The sequence below is a fragment of the Trachypithecus francoisi genome, unplaced genomic scaffold (assembly GCF_009764315.1).
Source record: "Trachypithecus francoisi isolate TF-2019V2 unplaced genomic scaffold, Tfra_2.0 Contig01436, whole genome shotgun sequence".
Classification (NCBI taxonomy): domain Eukaryota; kingdom Metazoa; phylum Chordata; class Mammalia; order Primates; family Cercopithecidae; genus Trachypithecus; species Trachypithecus francoisi.
Window position 1 is genome coordinate 942605 of NW_022681430.1, and position 15363 is coordinate 957967.

The 15363-nt window shown below is 43.0% G+C and overlaps 2 protein-coding genes across 3 annotated transcripts in view; one reads left to right on the forward strand and one right to left on the reverse strand.

Annotated features, from left to right (window-relative positions):
• CPEB3 (cytoplasmic polyadenylation element binding protein 3) overlaps positions 1–15363 on the reverse strand; it is a 255676-nt gene that overhangs the window by 222468 nt on the left and 17845 nt on the right. The gene's annotated exons all lie outside the window — the stretch shown is intronic.
• LOC117091730 (mitochondrial import inner membrane translocase subunit TIM14-like) lies at positions 7564–8122 on the forward strand. The gene has a single exon (XM_033224446.1). The coding sequence runs from the start codon at positions 7677–7679 to the stop codon at positions 8031–8033; it is 357 nt and encodes a 118-aa protein (XP_033080337.1). The 5' UTR covers positions 7564–7676; the 3' UTR covers positions 8034–8122.

Genomic DNA, 15363 nt, shown 5'->3' on the forward strand with positions numbered 1-15363 from the left:
CCTCCTAAATTTCTGACTGACATCCCCTCATCTTCATTCACAACCAGTATAATACTGTACCTGAACTACAGCAGTGATCTCCTAATGTCTCTCATCTAGTATTCTTCCAAATGTGGCCTCCATACTAAATCCCGAGTAATCATTCAAACATAGTTTTACCACGTTATGCCCCTTCCTAAAACTCTCTAATAACTTTTCCCTTACCATGAGGATAAAATACAAACCTCTTTGTTTATTTTTGTTGTTGTTGTTGTTTTGTTTTTTGTTTTTGAGACAATCTCACTCTGTTGCCCGGCTGGAGTGCAGTGGCGCATCTCGGCTCATTGCAACCTCCGTCTCCCGGGTTCAAGTGATTCTCCTGCCTCAGCCTCCTGAGTAGCTGGGACTACAGGTGTGTGCCACCACACCCAGCTAATTTTTGTATTTTAATAGATGGGGGTTTCACCATGTTGGCCAGGATGATCTCGATCTCTTGATCTCGTGATCCGCCCACCTCAGCCTCTCAAAGTACTGGGATTACAGGCATGAGCCACTGTGTCCAGCCCAAACTTAACTCTTCTACACGTACTCTTCCCAGTCATGCCAACCTAACTCAAATGTCCATTCTTTGAAGCTTTCCTTGACCATGTAAGCAGAACTGCTGATTCCTTCCTTTATACAACTTTGTAATATACATATATCTCTATTACAGTATTTATTCTTCATATTTCAGCGTAATTATTTGTTTACACATCTGCCTTTCCTAGAAGACCTGCAGGGTTGGGACTATATTCATCTTTGTAACCCAGGTACTGGGCCTCAAACATAGAGATGCTGGATAAAAGTTTGTTTATCAAATCAAAGAACAGATACCTTTTATCCCAATTTGTTGAAATGTCAAGCACTTCTTTAACATTAGACAAAGAGAAGTTATATGGATTCTATTGCCATAAAATGTGTTCCAAAAACCCTATGCTTAATAATACAAAGTTTAATGTTTACGAAGACATTCCATATTGAAATTCAGTATAATTTACCTTTCTCCTGTTGGAGGATATTTAATTTGTCTCCAAGTTTTCACTATTTTCCAAATTGATTGTTTCCTTGAGCCATATTTCTAAAGAAGAAATTGCTCAATTGGAAGGCATAACATTGTTTTTGATACATATTAACAAATTATTTTATTGTATTTATTTATTTTTTATTATTTTTATTTTTATTTTATTTTTTTTTTTTGAGGCAGGGTCCCTGTCTCCCAGGCTGGAGTGCAGTGGCACCATCAGAGCTCACTGCAGCCTCAACCTCGCAGACTCAAGGGATCCTCCTGCCTCAGTCCCCCAAGCAGCTGGGATTATAGGCTTGGGCCACCACACCCAGCTAATTTTTTGTATTTGTAGTACAGATAGAGTTTTGCCATGTTGCCCAGGCTGGTTTCAAACTCCTGGGCTCAAGCAATCCTCCTGCCTTGACCTCCCAAAGTGCTGGGATTACAGGCGTGAACCACCTTGCCAAAAATTTGCTTTAGAAAGCTTGCAGCAGTTTATACTTCCATTGGAAATTAGCTTCTATATAAAAACAACATATAAAGAGTATTAAAAAACAGAATCTGGTTCCTGATAATGTAATAATGTAGAAAAGGACCTCAACTCTTTTTTTTCTTTGAGACAGAGTTTCACTCCTGTCATCCAGGCTGGAGTGCAGCGGTACAATCTCAGCTCACTGAAACCTCTGCCTCCTGGGTTCAAGCGATTCTCCTGCCTCAGCCTCCTGAATAGCTGGGATCACAGGCGCCCACCACCAAGCCCAGCTAATTTTTGTATTTTCAGTAGAGATGGGGTTTCCCCATGTTGGCCAGGCTGGTCTCGAACTCCTGACCTCAGGTGATCTGCCCACCTCAGCCTACCAAAGTGCTGGGATTACAGGCGTGAGCCATCGTGCCCAGTCTTTCAACTCTTTCAATATGCCAAATAATATTAAGTCCCTTTTAACATCCTAATATATATATATTTTTTCTTTTTTTCTGAGACCAAGTCTCGCTCTGTCACCCAGGCTGGAGTGCAATGGTATGCCATCTCGGCTCACTGCAACCTCCGCCTCCCGGGTTCATGCGATTATCCTGCCTCAGCCTCCTGAGTAGCTGGGATTAAAGGTGCCTACCACCACGCCTAGCTAATTTTTGTATTTTTAGTAAAGATGGGATTTTGTCATGTTGGCCAGGCTGGTCTTGAACTCCTGACCTCAGGTGATCCACCCTCCTCAGCCTCCCAAAGTGCTGGGATTATAGGCATGAGCCACCATGCCTGGCCAACATCCTAATATATTTAATACTTTGTCATTCTTCTTCATCATACCATCACATGATAATGAAATAGTGCAGATAAATTACTTACAGCTGATGTTTGTTAGCTGTAGATTCCTTTTCAGTATATGACACAAGTATATACACGTGTGCATATTCCATAGGAATAGGAGAAAAAGATAAGCAGCCTTCATCTATGCTCAGTTTCCAGACTTCAATTATATTTTTTGAACTAATATTTATATACATATTTCATGTACTTGTGTTCCTCTTAGGTCAAAAAATGTTCACTAGATTAGATATTTTATATACATATATATATATACACACACACACATATATATATTTTTAAAGAGTCTCTTGACTCAGCCTCCTGAGTAGCTGGAACTACAGGTGCTCGCCACCATGCTCAGATAATTTTTTTGTATTTTTAGTAGAGATGTTAGCCATGTTAGCCAGGATGGTCTCGATCTCTTGACCTCGTGATTCGCCTGCCTCAGCCTCCCAAAGTGCTGGGATTACAGGCACAAGCCACCGCCTGGCCCTTTCCTTCTTTCCTTTTTTTTTTTTATTTTGAGACAGAGTCTAACTCTGTTACCCAGGGTGGAGTGCAGTGGCGCAATCTCGGCTCACTGCAACCTCTACCTCCCGGGTTTGAGCAATTCTCCTGCCTCAGATTCCTGAGTAGTGGGGATTACAGGTACACACCACCATACCTGGCTGATTTTTGTATTTTTAGTAGACATGGGGTTTCACCATGTTGGCCAGGCTGGTCTTAAACTCCTGACCTCAAGTGATTCACCAGCCTCAGCCTCCCAAAGTACTGGGATTACAGGTATGAGTCACCACGCCCAGCCATTCTGTCATTTCTTTAGAGCCCTGCTCAAACCCTACCTCCTAACAATATCATCTATGACCGGGCGTGGTGGCTCACGTGAGACCAGCCTAATCAACATGGAGAAATCCCGTCTCTACTAAAAATACAAAATTAGCGAGGCGTGGTGGCACATGCCTGTAATCCCAGCTACTAGGGAGGATGAGGCAGGAGAATCACTTGAACCCAGGAGCTGGAGGTTGCAGTGAGCCAAGATCACGCCATTGCACTCCAGCCTAGTCAAGAAGAGTGAAACTCCGTTTCAAAATAGACATAGATATATATATCATCTATCTGTACCACATATTCATTGCTTTACGTTTCTGTTTACCTGTTCTGGCATATAATTATGTTAATTCCCAAACTAGAACTGTAAGCTTCTCGAGGCCAGGCACTGCAACTTATCTTTTTTTCTTTCTCAGAGCCAGTATAATATCTTGCATAGAGCTTAGTAACAACTGCAGCTAATGTTTATGTGGCAAATACTGATACAATGCTAGGTACTTTCCACATATTAATTCATTTAACCCACACAAGAAATCTGTGAGGTAAACACTGTTCCTGTCCCCAGTTGCAGATGACAAAACATAAACTTAAGTGACTTACCTGCCCACTGTCACAAAACTCATGGCAGAACTAGGACCTAATTTCAGTTCTGCTTGACTCTACAGCTGTCTTTTGGCTCCTCACACAAGCAAGTCCTCTTGTCCTACTTGATCCATGAAGCCCAGGAGATAGCTTGGACTCCAAAGGTGTGTTAAGAGGGCAAATTGTGATTCAGCAACTTTTCTTTCTCCCACTGACACAAAGCTTTTATGTAATGACCTTTCCCTGAAAACCAGAGATAAGCTATAACCAAATAATTCTGAATTCCACTGATGGGCAAGACCCAGTCTTACTGCAGGGTATCCTAAAATCATATGTCTTCTGGCAGGGCGTGGTGACTCCTGCCTGTACAATCCCAGCACTTTGGGAGGCAGAGGCGGGCAGATTACCCGAGGTCAGGAGTTTGAGACCAGCCTGACCAATATGATGAAACCCCGTCTCTACTAAAAATACAAAAATTAGCCAGGTGTGATGGCATGCACCTGTAATCTCAGCTACTCAGGAGGCTGAGACAGGAGAATCACTTGAACCCGGGAAGCAGAGGTTGCAGTGAGCCAAGATCACACCACTGCAATCCAGCCTGGGCAACAAGAGCAAAACTCCATCCCAAAATAATAATAATCATCATCATCATCATCATTTGTCTTCAAGATAATTTCTTGACTATTTTTTTTTTTCTTCTTCTTTTTGAGACTGAGTCCTGCTCTGTTGCCCAAGCTGGAGTGCAATGGCGCACTATCTCGGCTTACTCTACCTCCTGGGCTCAAGCAATTATCCTGCTTCAGCCTCTCGAGTAGCTGGGATTACAGGCACACACCACCACACCTAGCTAATTTTTGTATTTTCAGTAAAGACAGGGTTTCGCCATGTTGGCCAGGCTGGTCTCGAACTCCTGACCTCAGGTGATCCACCCACCTTGGCCTCCCAAAGTGCTGGGATTACAAGCGTGAGCCACTGCGCCCGGCCAGTTGACTGTTTTTAAGATGATTATTCATCAAAAGTACTAATTTTAGTCTTCAGAGATCCAGTGAGCAAGGCTGGTCCAGGCTTGAAGTAATGGAGAAAACCTTTGTTTGCTACAACCTCTACTTTAACAGCCAGCAGCTAGTAGGTTCTGTACAAGCTGATGAGTCACAGGGATTATCAGGAAAAAAAAAAAAAAGGGCAAGAGTCAATATGTCTACGCAGGTTGCCCTTGGATTCTAGTATCTGAAACCAAGTAGTATTTGTGTAATATCAGTGTCTTACATTCACAGAGGCATTAGACTTTATCTAACTCCTTCACCTTTATTATCTCACTTGATGTTAACAGCCCTGTGCAGTGAAGACAGTATAGACAGGACCCTCACATTCACTTCTGCAGTTTGTTCAGTGTACCAGAAGGCTAGCCAAGAAGGCTAGTGAAGATGGAAATTTAGAGCATGCTCTTCTCACCAAGTTCATAAACCTTACTGTAAAGCTGCATGTGTCCAAAGGGAGGGGTCCCTTTTTCTGTTTTTTTTTTTGGGGGGGGGGACAGAGTCTCGCTCTGCACTTAGGCTGGAGTACAATGGCGTGATCTCAGCTCACTGTAACCTCTACCTCCTGGGTTCAAGGAATTCTTCTGCCTCAGCCTCCCAAGTAGCTGGGATTACAGGTGCCCACCACGACGTCTGGCTGTATTTTTAGTAGAGACAGGGTTTCACTATGTTGGCCAGGCTGGTCTCGAACTCCTGACCTCAGGTGATCCACTCACCTCGGCATCCTAAAGTGGTGGGATTATAGGCGTGAGCCACCACACCTAGCCTCTTTTTTCCGAATTTCTACAAAGGGACTATGTGAGCAGGCGACAGCACTTAGGATGACTGTTGGGATCCCCATCTTAAAGATGTGAAAATCCAGGCTCAGAGATGTTACAAGACACAACTAATAAGTGAGTCCAAGATTAGAATTCAGGTCTTCCAATTCATTAGGAAGCAAGCCTTTTCAACTATACTACAAGTCTCCCAATGGTTCAATTTAATATGTGCTATTTCTGTCTTGTCGTGTTGCAGACTGGTATCCTCAGTCCCTTGCTCTAACCAACTGAAGCAAAATCTACAGGTTTTTGGCATAGCTGTAATCTGAAGTCATATCTATTCTCTTCTTGAGGAAGCTGAGAAATAGATACATGTGCCAACTGTCCTAAAAGAGATACTTTAGATGAATCTCCTACCACTTTTGAAAAAATAAATTAGACCACTTGCCCTAATGCTGCTAACAGATCATGATATCATCACAGTAACAGGTATTAACATTATATTATGGAGGTGAAGTGTAAAAAGGACATGGGATATAAAATCTAATATCTAAATGCAGATACTAGCACTACCACTTACTAGCTGCCTGTCCCTAGGTGATTAACAATAACCAATATTTATTGAACTCATATTAGTTGCAATGATGTGTACTTTATTTACATGAAGAATAATTTTGTACAACTCTAAGAGTTAAGTACCTGCATCATCCCCATTTCACAGACGAGGATTCTGAGGCTAAAGTAACTTGTCCTGGGCTATAATGTTGGCAAGTAGAGAAGACAGGATTCCAACCCAGGCAATCTAGCTCTAAAACCCATGTTTGGCCGGGCGCGGTGGCTGGCGCCTGTAATCTCAGCACTTTGGGAGGCCAAGGCCGGTGGATCACAAGGTCAGGAGATCGAGACCATCCTGGCTAACATGGTGAAACCCCATCTCTACTAAAAATACAAAAAATTAGCCAGGCGTGGTGGCAGGCGCCTGTAGTCCCAGCTACTTGGGAGGCTGAGGTGGGAGAATGGCATGAATCCGGGAGGCGGAGCTTGCTTAAGCCCAGGAGTTCAAGACCAGCCTGGGCAACAGAGAGAGATCTTATGTTTTTTAAATTTAAAAAAAAATAAGTAAGTAAATAAATAAATAAATAAATAAAACCCATGTTCTCAATTTCTCAGTCTTTGTTTCCTCTGGAATAAAATGGAGATAACATTAACAGCTGCCTAAATAATTAAAATCATATAAGTGTGCATTAAAGCATCTTTTTTTTTTTTTTTTTTTTTTTTGAGACAGGGTCTTCTTATTCCTGTATCCCAGCGGGGAGTATAGCAGCATGATCGTGGCTCATTGCAGTCTTGACTCCAAGGCTCAAGAAAAAAAAAATCCTCCTGCCTTTTTTGTTTGTAGGGACGAAGTCTCACTAGGTTGCCCAGGCTGGTCTCAAATTCCTGGGCTCGAGTAGTCCTCCCGCCTCAGCCTCCCAAAATGCTGGGACTATAGGCGTGAGCCACAGCACCCAGCCGAAAGCACTTTTTTGTTGTTGTTGGAGACAGTCTTGCTCCATAGCCCAGGCTGGAGTGCAATGACTCGATCTAGACTCACTGCAACATTCCCCTCCCAGGTTCAAGCAATTCTCATGCCTCAGCCCCCGGAGTAGCTGGGATTACAGGCATGTACCATCACACCTGGCAAATTTTTGTATTTCTAGTAGAGACAGGGTTTCGCCATGTTGGCCAGGCTGGTCTCGAACTCCTGGCCTCAAGTGATCCACCCAACTTGGCCTCCCAAAGTGTTGGGATTACAGGCGTGAGCCACTGTGCCCAGCCCAATAAAGCATTTTTAATAAACTGTAAAGCAGTAAAGGTCAATGTATGAAATCCAAAGCTAATACTGACATGTGGATGAGATTGTCCAGTAGATGGAATGGTCTAGAATCTACACCTAAGTATAGATTTTCTTCTCTCTTTCCCACTTAATGTCAGGAGTCAAATTAGTTGTGTTAAGCCCATGCTTCTAGAAAAACAATGATCTTGGTGCTTGAGGTTGGGGGTTGCATCGCTCTCTGGTAAAGGCGTGCAGGTGTTGGCCGTGCCCTCTGAGCTGGGATGAGCCGTGCTCCCGGTGGAAGCAAGGGAGTGCAGCCGGAGCCATGGCCAGTACAGTGGTAGCAGTTGGACTGACCATTGCTGCTGCAGGATTTGCAGGCCGTTATGTTTTGCAAGCCATGAAGCATATGGAGCCTCAAGTAAAACAAGTTTTTCAAAGCCTACCAAAATCTGCCTTCAGTGGTGGCTATTATAGAGGTGGGTTTGAACCCAAAATGACAAAACGGGAAGCAGCATTAATACTAGGTGTAAGCCCTACTGCCAATAAAGGGAAAATAAGAGATGCTCATCGACGAATTATGCTTTTAAATCATTCTGACAAAGGAGGATCTCCTTATATAGCAGCCAAAATCAATGAAGCTAAAGATTTACTAAAAGGTCAAGCTAAAAAAATGAAGTAAATGTATGATGAATTTTTAAGTTCATATTAGTTTATGTATATGAGTACTAAGTTTTTATAATAAAATGCCTCAGAGCTACAATTTAAAAAAAAATAAAAAGAAAGAAAAACAATGATCTTGCTACACAGGTATTTCTTATCCCACCTCTTCCTATATCCTGTTTCCTGCTTATAGAAGAAAAATATACAGTGGGACATATTCTTAAACACCCACAGGATGCCAATTTTTAAAAAAATATTCTGTAGAGTTGGGGTCTTGTTATGTTGCCCAGGCTGGTCTCAAACTCCTGGTCTTAAGGGGTCCTCCCTGTTGGCCTCCCAAAGCACAAGAATTACATGCATGAGCCACTGCACCTAGCCAGATTTTAAAATTAATTTTAAAAATTTGTGTATTGAGAGAATTTCCTCATCATCTGGTGATGATGTTTACACTAACTAGCATTCCCTGATCATTTAGTCTATGTAGGCATCTAGATAAGAATTTTACATGTCTTATCAGTTAATCCTCATAATAATCCTAAAAGATGTAAGCTATCATTCTTCTCATTTTTCAGATAAGGAATCTTAGAAATGATCAATAATGGCTGGTCACGGTGACTCACGCCTATAATCCCAGCACTTTGGGAGGCTGAGGTGGGCAGATCACCGGAGGTCAGGAGTTCAAGAACAGCCTGGCCAACATGGCAAAACCCCGTCTCTACAAAAATATAAAAATTAGCTGGGCATGGTGGTGCATGCCTGCAATCCCAGCTACTCAGAAGGCTAAGGTGGGAGAATCACTTGAACCTGGGAGACTGGGAGGCGGAGGTTGCAGTAAGCTGAGGTCACACCACTGAACTCCAGCCTGGGGGACAGAGTGAGACTCCATCTCAAAAAAAAAAAAAAAAAAAGATTAATAATTTACCCAAGGTGACATAACTAGTAGGTGAATAAATTCAGGTCTATTTTTATTCCGAGGCTTAACTGTTATCCCTCAGAACAGCCACACCCAGGCATAACTGGGAATAACATCAGTGCCTACATTTTCTTTACATACAATCAGGCCTCTGCCTTCAGGTGTTTCTTCCTTTGGTGATCATATTTTTTCTCAATCAAAAGTCAGGCTTAGCTGGGCATGGTGGCATAAGCCTGTACTCTCAGCTACTCAGGAGGCTGAGGCACAAGAGTCACTTGAACCCAGGAGGCAGAGGTTGCAGTAAGCCAAGATCACACCACTGCACTCCAGCCTGGGTGACAGAGCGAGACTCCATCTCAAAAAAAATTTTAAAAATTTTAAAAATCATTTGATTGAAGGCATATAAAAACATGGCTGGATGGTCGGGCACAGTGTTTCATAGCTGTAATCCCAACACAATGGGAGGCCGAGGCAGCATGATCACTTGAGATCAGGAATTTGAGACCAGGCTGCACAACATAGACTTTTCTCTATAAAAAAATTTTAAGGCCGGGCATGTGGCTCACTCCTGTAATCCTAGAACTTTGGGAGGCCAAGGTGGGCGGATCACCTGAGGTCAGGAGTTTGAGACCAACCTGGCCAACATGGTGAAACCCCATTTCCACTAGAAACACAAACATTAGTCAGGTGTGATAGCATGCACCTGTGGTCCCAGCTTCTTGGGAGGCTGAGGCGAGAGAATCACTTGAACCTAGGAGGCGGAGGTTGCAGTGAGCTTAGATCCTGACACTGAACTCCAGCCTGGGCAACAGAGTGAGACACCGCCTCAAAGAAAAATAAACAAATAAAAGTCAAAGCATGTGGTCTGACAATTTGAAATAAATTTCAGAAAAATCCAAGACTTGTGGTTATTGGACCTTTTACCTTTCTCCCCAAGACCTGATCACCTAGAACAAGCCTATTCAGATTGTTCTCAGCTTCTCTTTTTAGACCAAACCTAGCTCCTCTTAGTGTTCCAGAGTTAAACCCATCTCCCAGGCAGAAGCCTCCACCTAAACTCTTCACCCAAAAGCCTCAGAGCCTCTTAGTGACAGACTTCAATTAGTCTTAGCCTTATGAAAAATGTCTCTCCCAAAAGAAAAAGACAGGGTGGGCACGATGGCTCACGTCTATAATCCCAGCACTTTGGGAGGCCGAGGCGGGTGGATCACCTGAGCTCAGGAGTTTGAGACCAGCCCGGCCAATATGGTGAAACCCCGTCTCTACTAAAAATAACAAAATTAGCTGGGCGTGGTGGCAGGCGCCTGTAATCCCAGGGACTCACAAGGCTGAGGCAGAAGAATCGCTTGAACCCAGGAGGTAGAGGTTGTAGTGAGCCAAGATCACACCATTGCACTCATCCTGGGCAACAAGAGCAAAATTCCGTTTCAAAAAGAAAGAAAAGAAAATAAAGAAAAGAAAAGAAAAGAAGGAAGGAAGGAAGAGACGAAAGGAAAAAATAGTTTTCTTTTTTTTCAAATATAAACCCTTGCTACGGTTTGAATGTTTGTGTCCTCCAAAACTCAATTTGAAACTTAATCCCCAGCGTGGCAGTATTGAGAGGTGGAGCCTTGAAGAGGTAACTAGATTATGTGGGCTCTGCCCTCATGAATGGATTAATCCACTCATGGATTAATGGGTTAATGAATTAATGGGTTATGATGAAAGTGGGACTGCTGGCTTTACAGGAAGAGGAAGAGAAACCTGAGCTTAGTGCCCTCGACATGTGATGCCCTACATAGCCTTGGGACTCTGCAGTCTCCACCAGCAAGAAGGCCCTCAACAGATGTGGCAGATACAGCACCTCAACCTTAGACTTCTCAGCCTACATAACTGTAAGAAATAAGTTTATTTTATTTATAAATTACCCACTTTCCAATATTCTGTCATAAGAGACAGAAAACAGACTAAGACAGCCCATAAAGCATTCCTTTGAAACATCCCACTCTAAACATCCTCGGCCTTTCCCAGAAGAGACAGGAGGAGGAAAAGAGAAGTTTATCCGTTCTCTTAAGGGAAAGGTATTGTTTTATCTCCTTTCTAAAGAGGCTTCTTTCTAAAGTTACTGCAGTTTGCACGGTTGGTCCTCTTAGAACAAAAAAGAAAGCACAAGCCCTAAACTTCATATGCAGAAATGATCTTCAAATTCATTCATTCAATACATTTACTGAGTACATATTATATGGTAGGCTCCCAACACTTACTATTCCTCCTTCCATCTACATGCATGATCAAGAATACTCAAAAGTAGTAAAGCAAAAAGACAAGCTTAGCCTACAAAGGGGAGCGGGAGAGGGAAGGAAAAAGATGGTTACTAAAAACAAAAATTAAGAAAATATCAGATAGGTATAAGCGCTAGAAAGAACAAAAGGGTGATGTGAGTGACAGATCTGGTAGAATATTTAGGTTAGATGGTCATGGCCTGGCACGGTGGCTCACGCCTGTAATCCCAGCACTTTGGGGGGCCGAGGCAGGTGGATCACCTAAGGTCAGGAGTTCAAGACCAGCCTGGCCAACATGGTGACACCCCATCTCTACTAAAAATACAAAAATTAGCCAGGCTTGGTGGCAGGTGCCTGTAATTCCATCTACTTAGGAGGCTGAGGCAGGAGAATCACTTGAAGCCGGGAGGCAGAGGTTGCAATGAGCCAAGATTGCACCATCACACTCCAGCTGGGGAGACAAAAGCAAGACTTCATCTCCAAAAAAAAAAGATGGTCATTAAAGGCCTCCTTGACTAGATGAAACGTGAATTAAAAGAAAGAGCCATCCATACGGCTGGTGGTAGAGGATGCAGAGGGAACAACTAATGTGAAAATCCTAATGCAGGAGTAAGGCTTTCAAGCCGGGGTTGGCAAATTTCTTCTGCAGCACCACATAGTAAATGTTTTAGGCTTTGTTAAGTCACAAAAAGTCTCTTGTTGCATATTCTTTTTGTTCTTGTTGTTTTACAACCCTTTAAAAATATAAAAACCATTCTTAGTTTTGGCAGTATAAAAATAGGTCTCCAGAAAAATTTGACCTCTGCCAAGACTCCTGCTTTAGAGGAACACACAATCTATTGGAGCTAGAGGGTAAGTGGACCAGAAGGAAAGCACTATAAGATGAGGTGTGAAAGGCAGTCAGCAGCCAGATCATAGAGGGGACCTTTTAGACTAAGATTTTAAGTGTGATGGGAATCCCCTGGAGAGTTTAAAGCAGAGCTGTGACATGATCTGATTTATGTTTTAAAAAGGTCACCTTGGCTTTGTGTAAAGAACAGACTGTGGCAGAGTTAAAAGTAGGAACAGGCCGGGCGCGGTGGCTCAAGCCTGTAATCCCAGCACTTTGGGAGGCCGAGACGGGCGGATCACGAGGTCAGGAGATCGAGACCATCCTGGCTAACACAGTGAAACCCCATCTCTACTAAAAAATACAAAAAACTAGCCGGGCGAGGTGGCGGGCACCTGTAGTCCCAGCTACTTGGGAGGTTGAGGCAGGAGAATGGCGTAAACCCAGGAGGCGGAGCTTGTAGTGATCTGAGATCCAGCCACTGCACTCCAGCCTGGGCGACAGAGCGAGACTCCGTCTCAAAAAAAAAAAAAAAAGAGTAGAAACAAAAACAGATTAGGAAATTGGTTATTATATCATCCAGGCTGGTAAGGACGAGTGGTAGAGATGGAAATGACTGAACAGGATGTGAACTGAACATCTTCAATGAAAGCCATGTTTATTATTGGTTAGTAAAATCATGGAAGGATTCTTGAAATTTTCCTTTAAAATCAAAAGAGCTTGTGTTGACCTATAAAATTAATTAATTAATTTATTTATTTATTTAGAGATGTAGTCTTGCTCTGTTGCCAGAATGAACTGCAGTGGCATGATCTCGGCTCACTGCCCCCTCCGCCTCCCAGGTCCAAGCAATTCTCCTGCCTCCACCTCCCAAATAGTTGGGACTACAGGCACGCACCACCATGCCCAGCTAATTTTTGTATTTTTATTAGAGACAGGTTTCACCATGTTGGCCAGGATGGTCTCGATCTCTTGACCTTGTGATCCACCTGCCTCAGCCTCCCAAAGTGCTGGGATTATAGGCATAAGCCACTGCAACCGGCCGACCTATAAATTTTATTAAGCTTGATGGATAGAAAAATCTTGGTTAATCAAATTTTTGCAACATTTTGACATGTTTGATTTATAGATGTTTGAACTTTTGATAGATATTTTTTCCTCTCTTCCTAGTGAAATGATTCACAGTTTTTCTGTGAATATCACCTGTTCCTGATATTCATTACTTTCCTTTCTTCACCTAAATGTATGATAAAGTATACTTAAAATGTTCCTCTAGTCCAGGTGATGTGGCTCACACCTGTAATCTCAGCACTTTGGGAGGCTGGGACAGGAAGATTGCTTGAATACAAGAGTTCAAGACCAGCCTGGGCAACGTAGCAAGACTCCATCTCTAGTAAAAAAATAAAATGTTCCTCTAATTTTTGAGTGTACTGCAGTCAACCAAAAGAAAACTGCTCTTTTAAAATCTGAGAAACTTCCAACTTCCCTTGGCAACACATCCTTCTCTCTCAAAGTTTTCACCATGAGGAGGTTGTAAACATAGACTTGTCTCACACAACTTGAATTCATTTTCTTGTTCTTTGGTTCATAAAAACACTACTGAACATTTTTGAAAATTCATTGAGTGTACATTTAATTTGGGTACATTTTTGTATATATGTTAAAAGTTATTAAACATTTGGGGGGGTGGCAGAACAAAGCATAATAGACACGGAAAGAGGTTTCCATGATGGCAACCATTAGGGGTGGGGAGATTAACTGGGGAGTTTCATAGGCTGAGTTCCTTGGAAACACTATGAAACCAAGATTTGCATGCAAGAAATTTCAGGAGGGCACAATTAGCAAATACACTTGCAATGAAATGGGGAAGTCAGGATTAGTCACAGGGAGACACTGACCCCTACTATAGCTGCAACTGAGTCCTCAGTTGATTCTGTGATGAGCTCTGGAACTGGAAAGATCCCTCAGTCACATCCTCAAATGAGCAAGGAAGCTGGATCTTTGTATCCTGCATCAGCCAGTCACTGGCGATGGGCTCCTGGGAGCACAATCTTGGGCAAGACAATTTTCTATATCTTAAGGCAATGCCCAGGAAAAAAAAAAAAAAAAAGGCTTCAAGATATCAACAGCTACAATTCCCAGCACCTAAGGGATCATCACCCATGAAGATGGGATTTAGGCTGAAACAGCACAGTATCTACCATCACGGCACAAAGTGTTTTACCATGGGCAAATAGTAATTTTATTAAAATACTATAGGAAGTTTTAGTATACCAAATATGCTAATTAGCATAAATATGGAATACAGCCATGGAATATAGCATTTCACCATATATAGAGAATATTTTTATTAAAAATAAACAAAATCTTCATGTTCAAAGATTTGGGAATACTTTGTTATACATGCTGCTGGAAAAGTGACTCAAGTGTCATTTCAACTGTGCATCTTGACCCAGCTGATGATTAAACCTGAATTGTTTGTTTGTTTGTGATGGAGTCTCACTCTGTTGCCTAGGCTGGAATGCAATGGTGCAATCTCCTCTGCCTGCTAGGTTCAAGTGATTCTCCTGCCTCAGCCTCCTGAGTAGCTGGGATTACAGGCACGCACCACTGTGCCCGGGTACTTTTTGTATTTTTAGTGGAGACGGGGTTTCATCATGTTGGCCAGGCTGGTCTTGAACTCCTGACCTCAGGTGATCCGCCCACCTCAGCCTCCCAAAGTGCTGGGATTATAGGCGTGAGCCACCGCACCCAGCCAAACCTGAGTTTTTTTTGTTTGTTTTGAGACAGAGTTTTTTTGTTTGTTTTGAGACGGAGTCTTGCTCAGTCACCCAGGTTGGAGTGCAGTGGCGCAATCTCGGCTCACTGCAAGCTCCGCCTCGCGGGTTCACACCATTCTCCTGCCTCAGCCTCCCGAGTAGCTGGGACTACAGGCACCCGCCACCCCACGCCCTGCTAAATTTTTTTGTATTTTTAGTAGAGACGGGTTTCACCATGTTAGCCAGGACAGTTTTGATCTCCTGACCTCGTGATCCACCTGCCTCCCCAAGTGCTGGGATTACAGGCGTGAGCCACCACACCTGGCTGAGTAATTTTTTTATTCTTCCTCCTCCCTTGTCAAATCCTAGGTCTCCTCTGGTGATCACTGTCACCAATTCTGGTCCCCACCTTCATCTTTTCAAACTTAAATTCTCCTGTCTCCAGTGTTATCAAGTTGTTATGGCGGGTGGGAGGAAGGTGAGAGGATGTTCATGGCATCCCTTGCATTAATTCCTCAAACAGTCACTGAGAGCCTATGCAAGGTACTAGGGAAACAGTATTGAGCAAGAAGATAAATTTCCTCTAT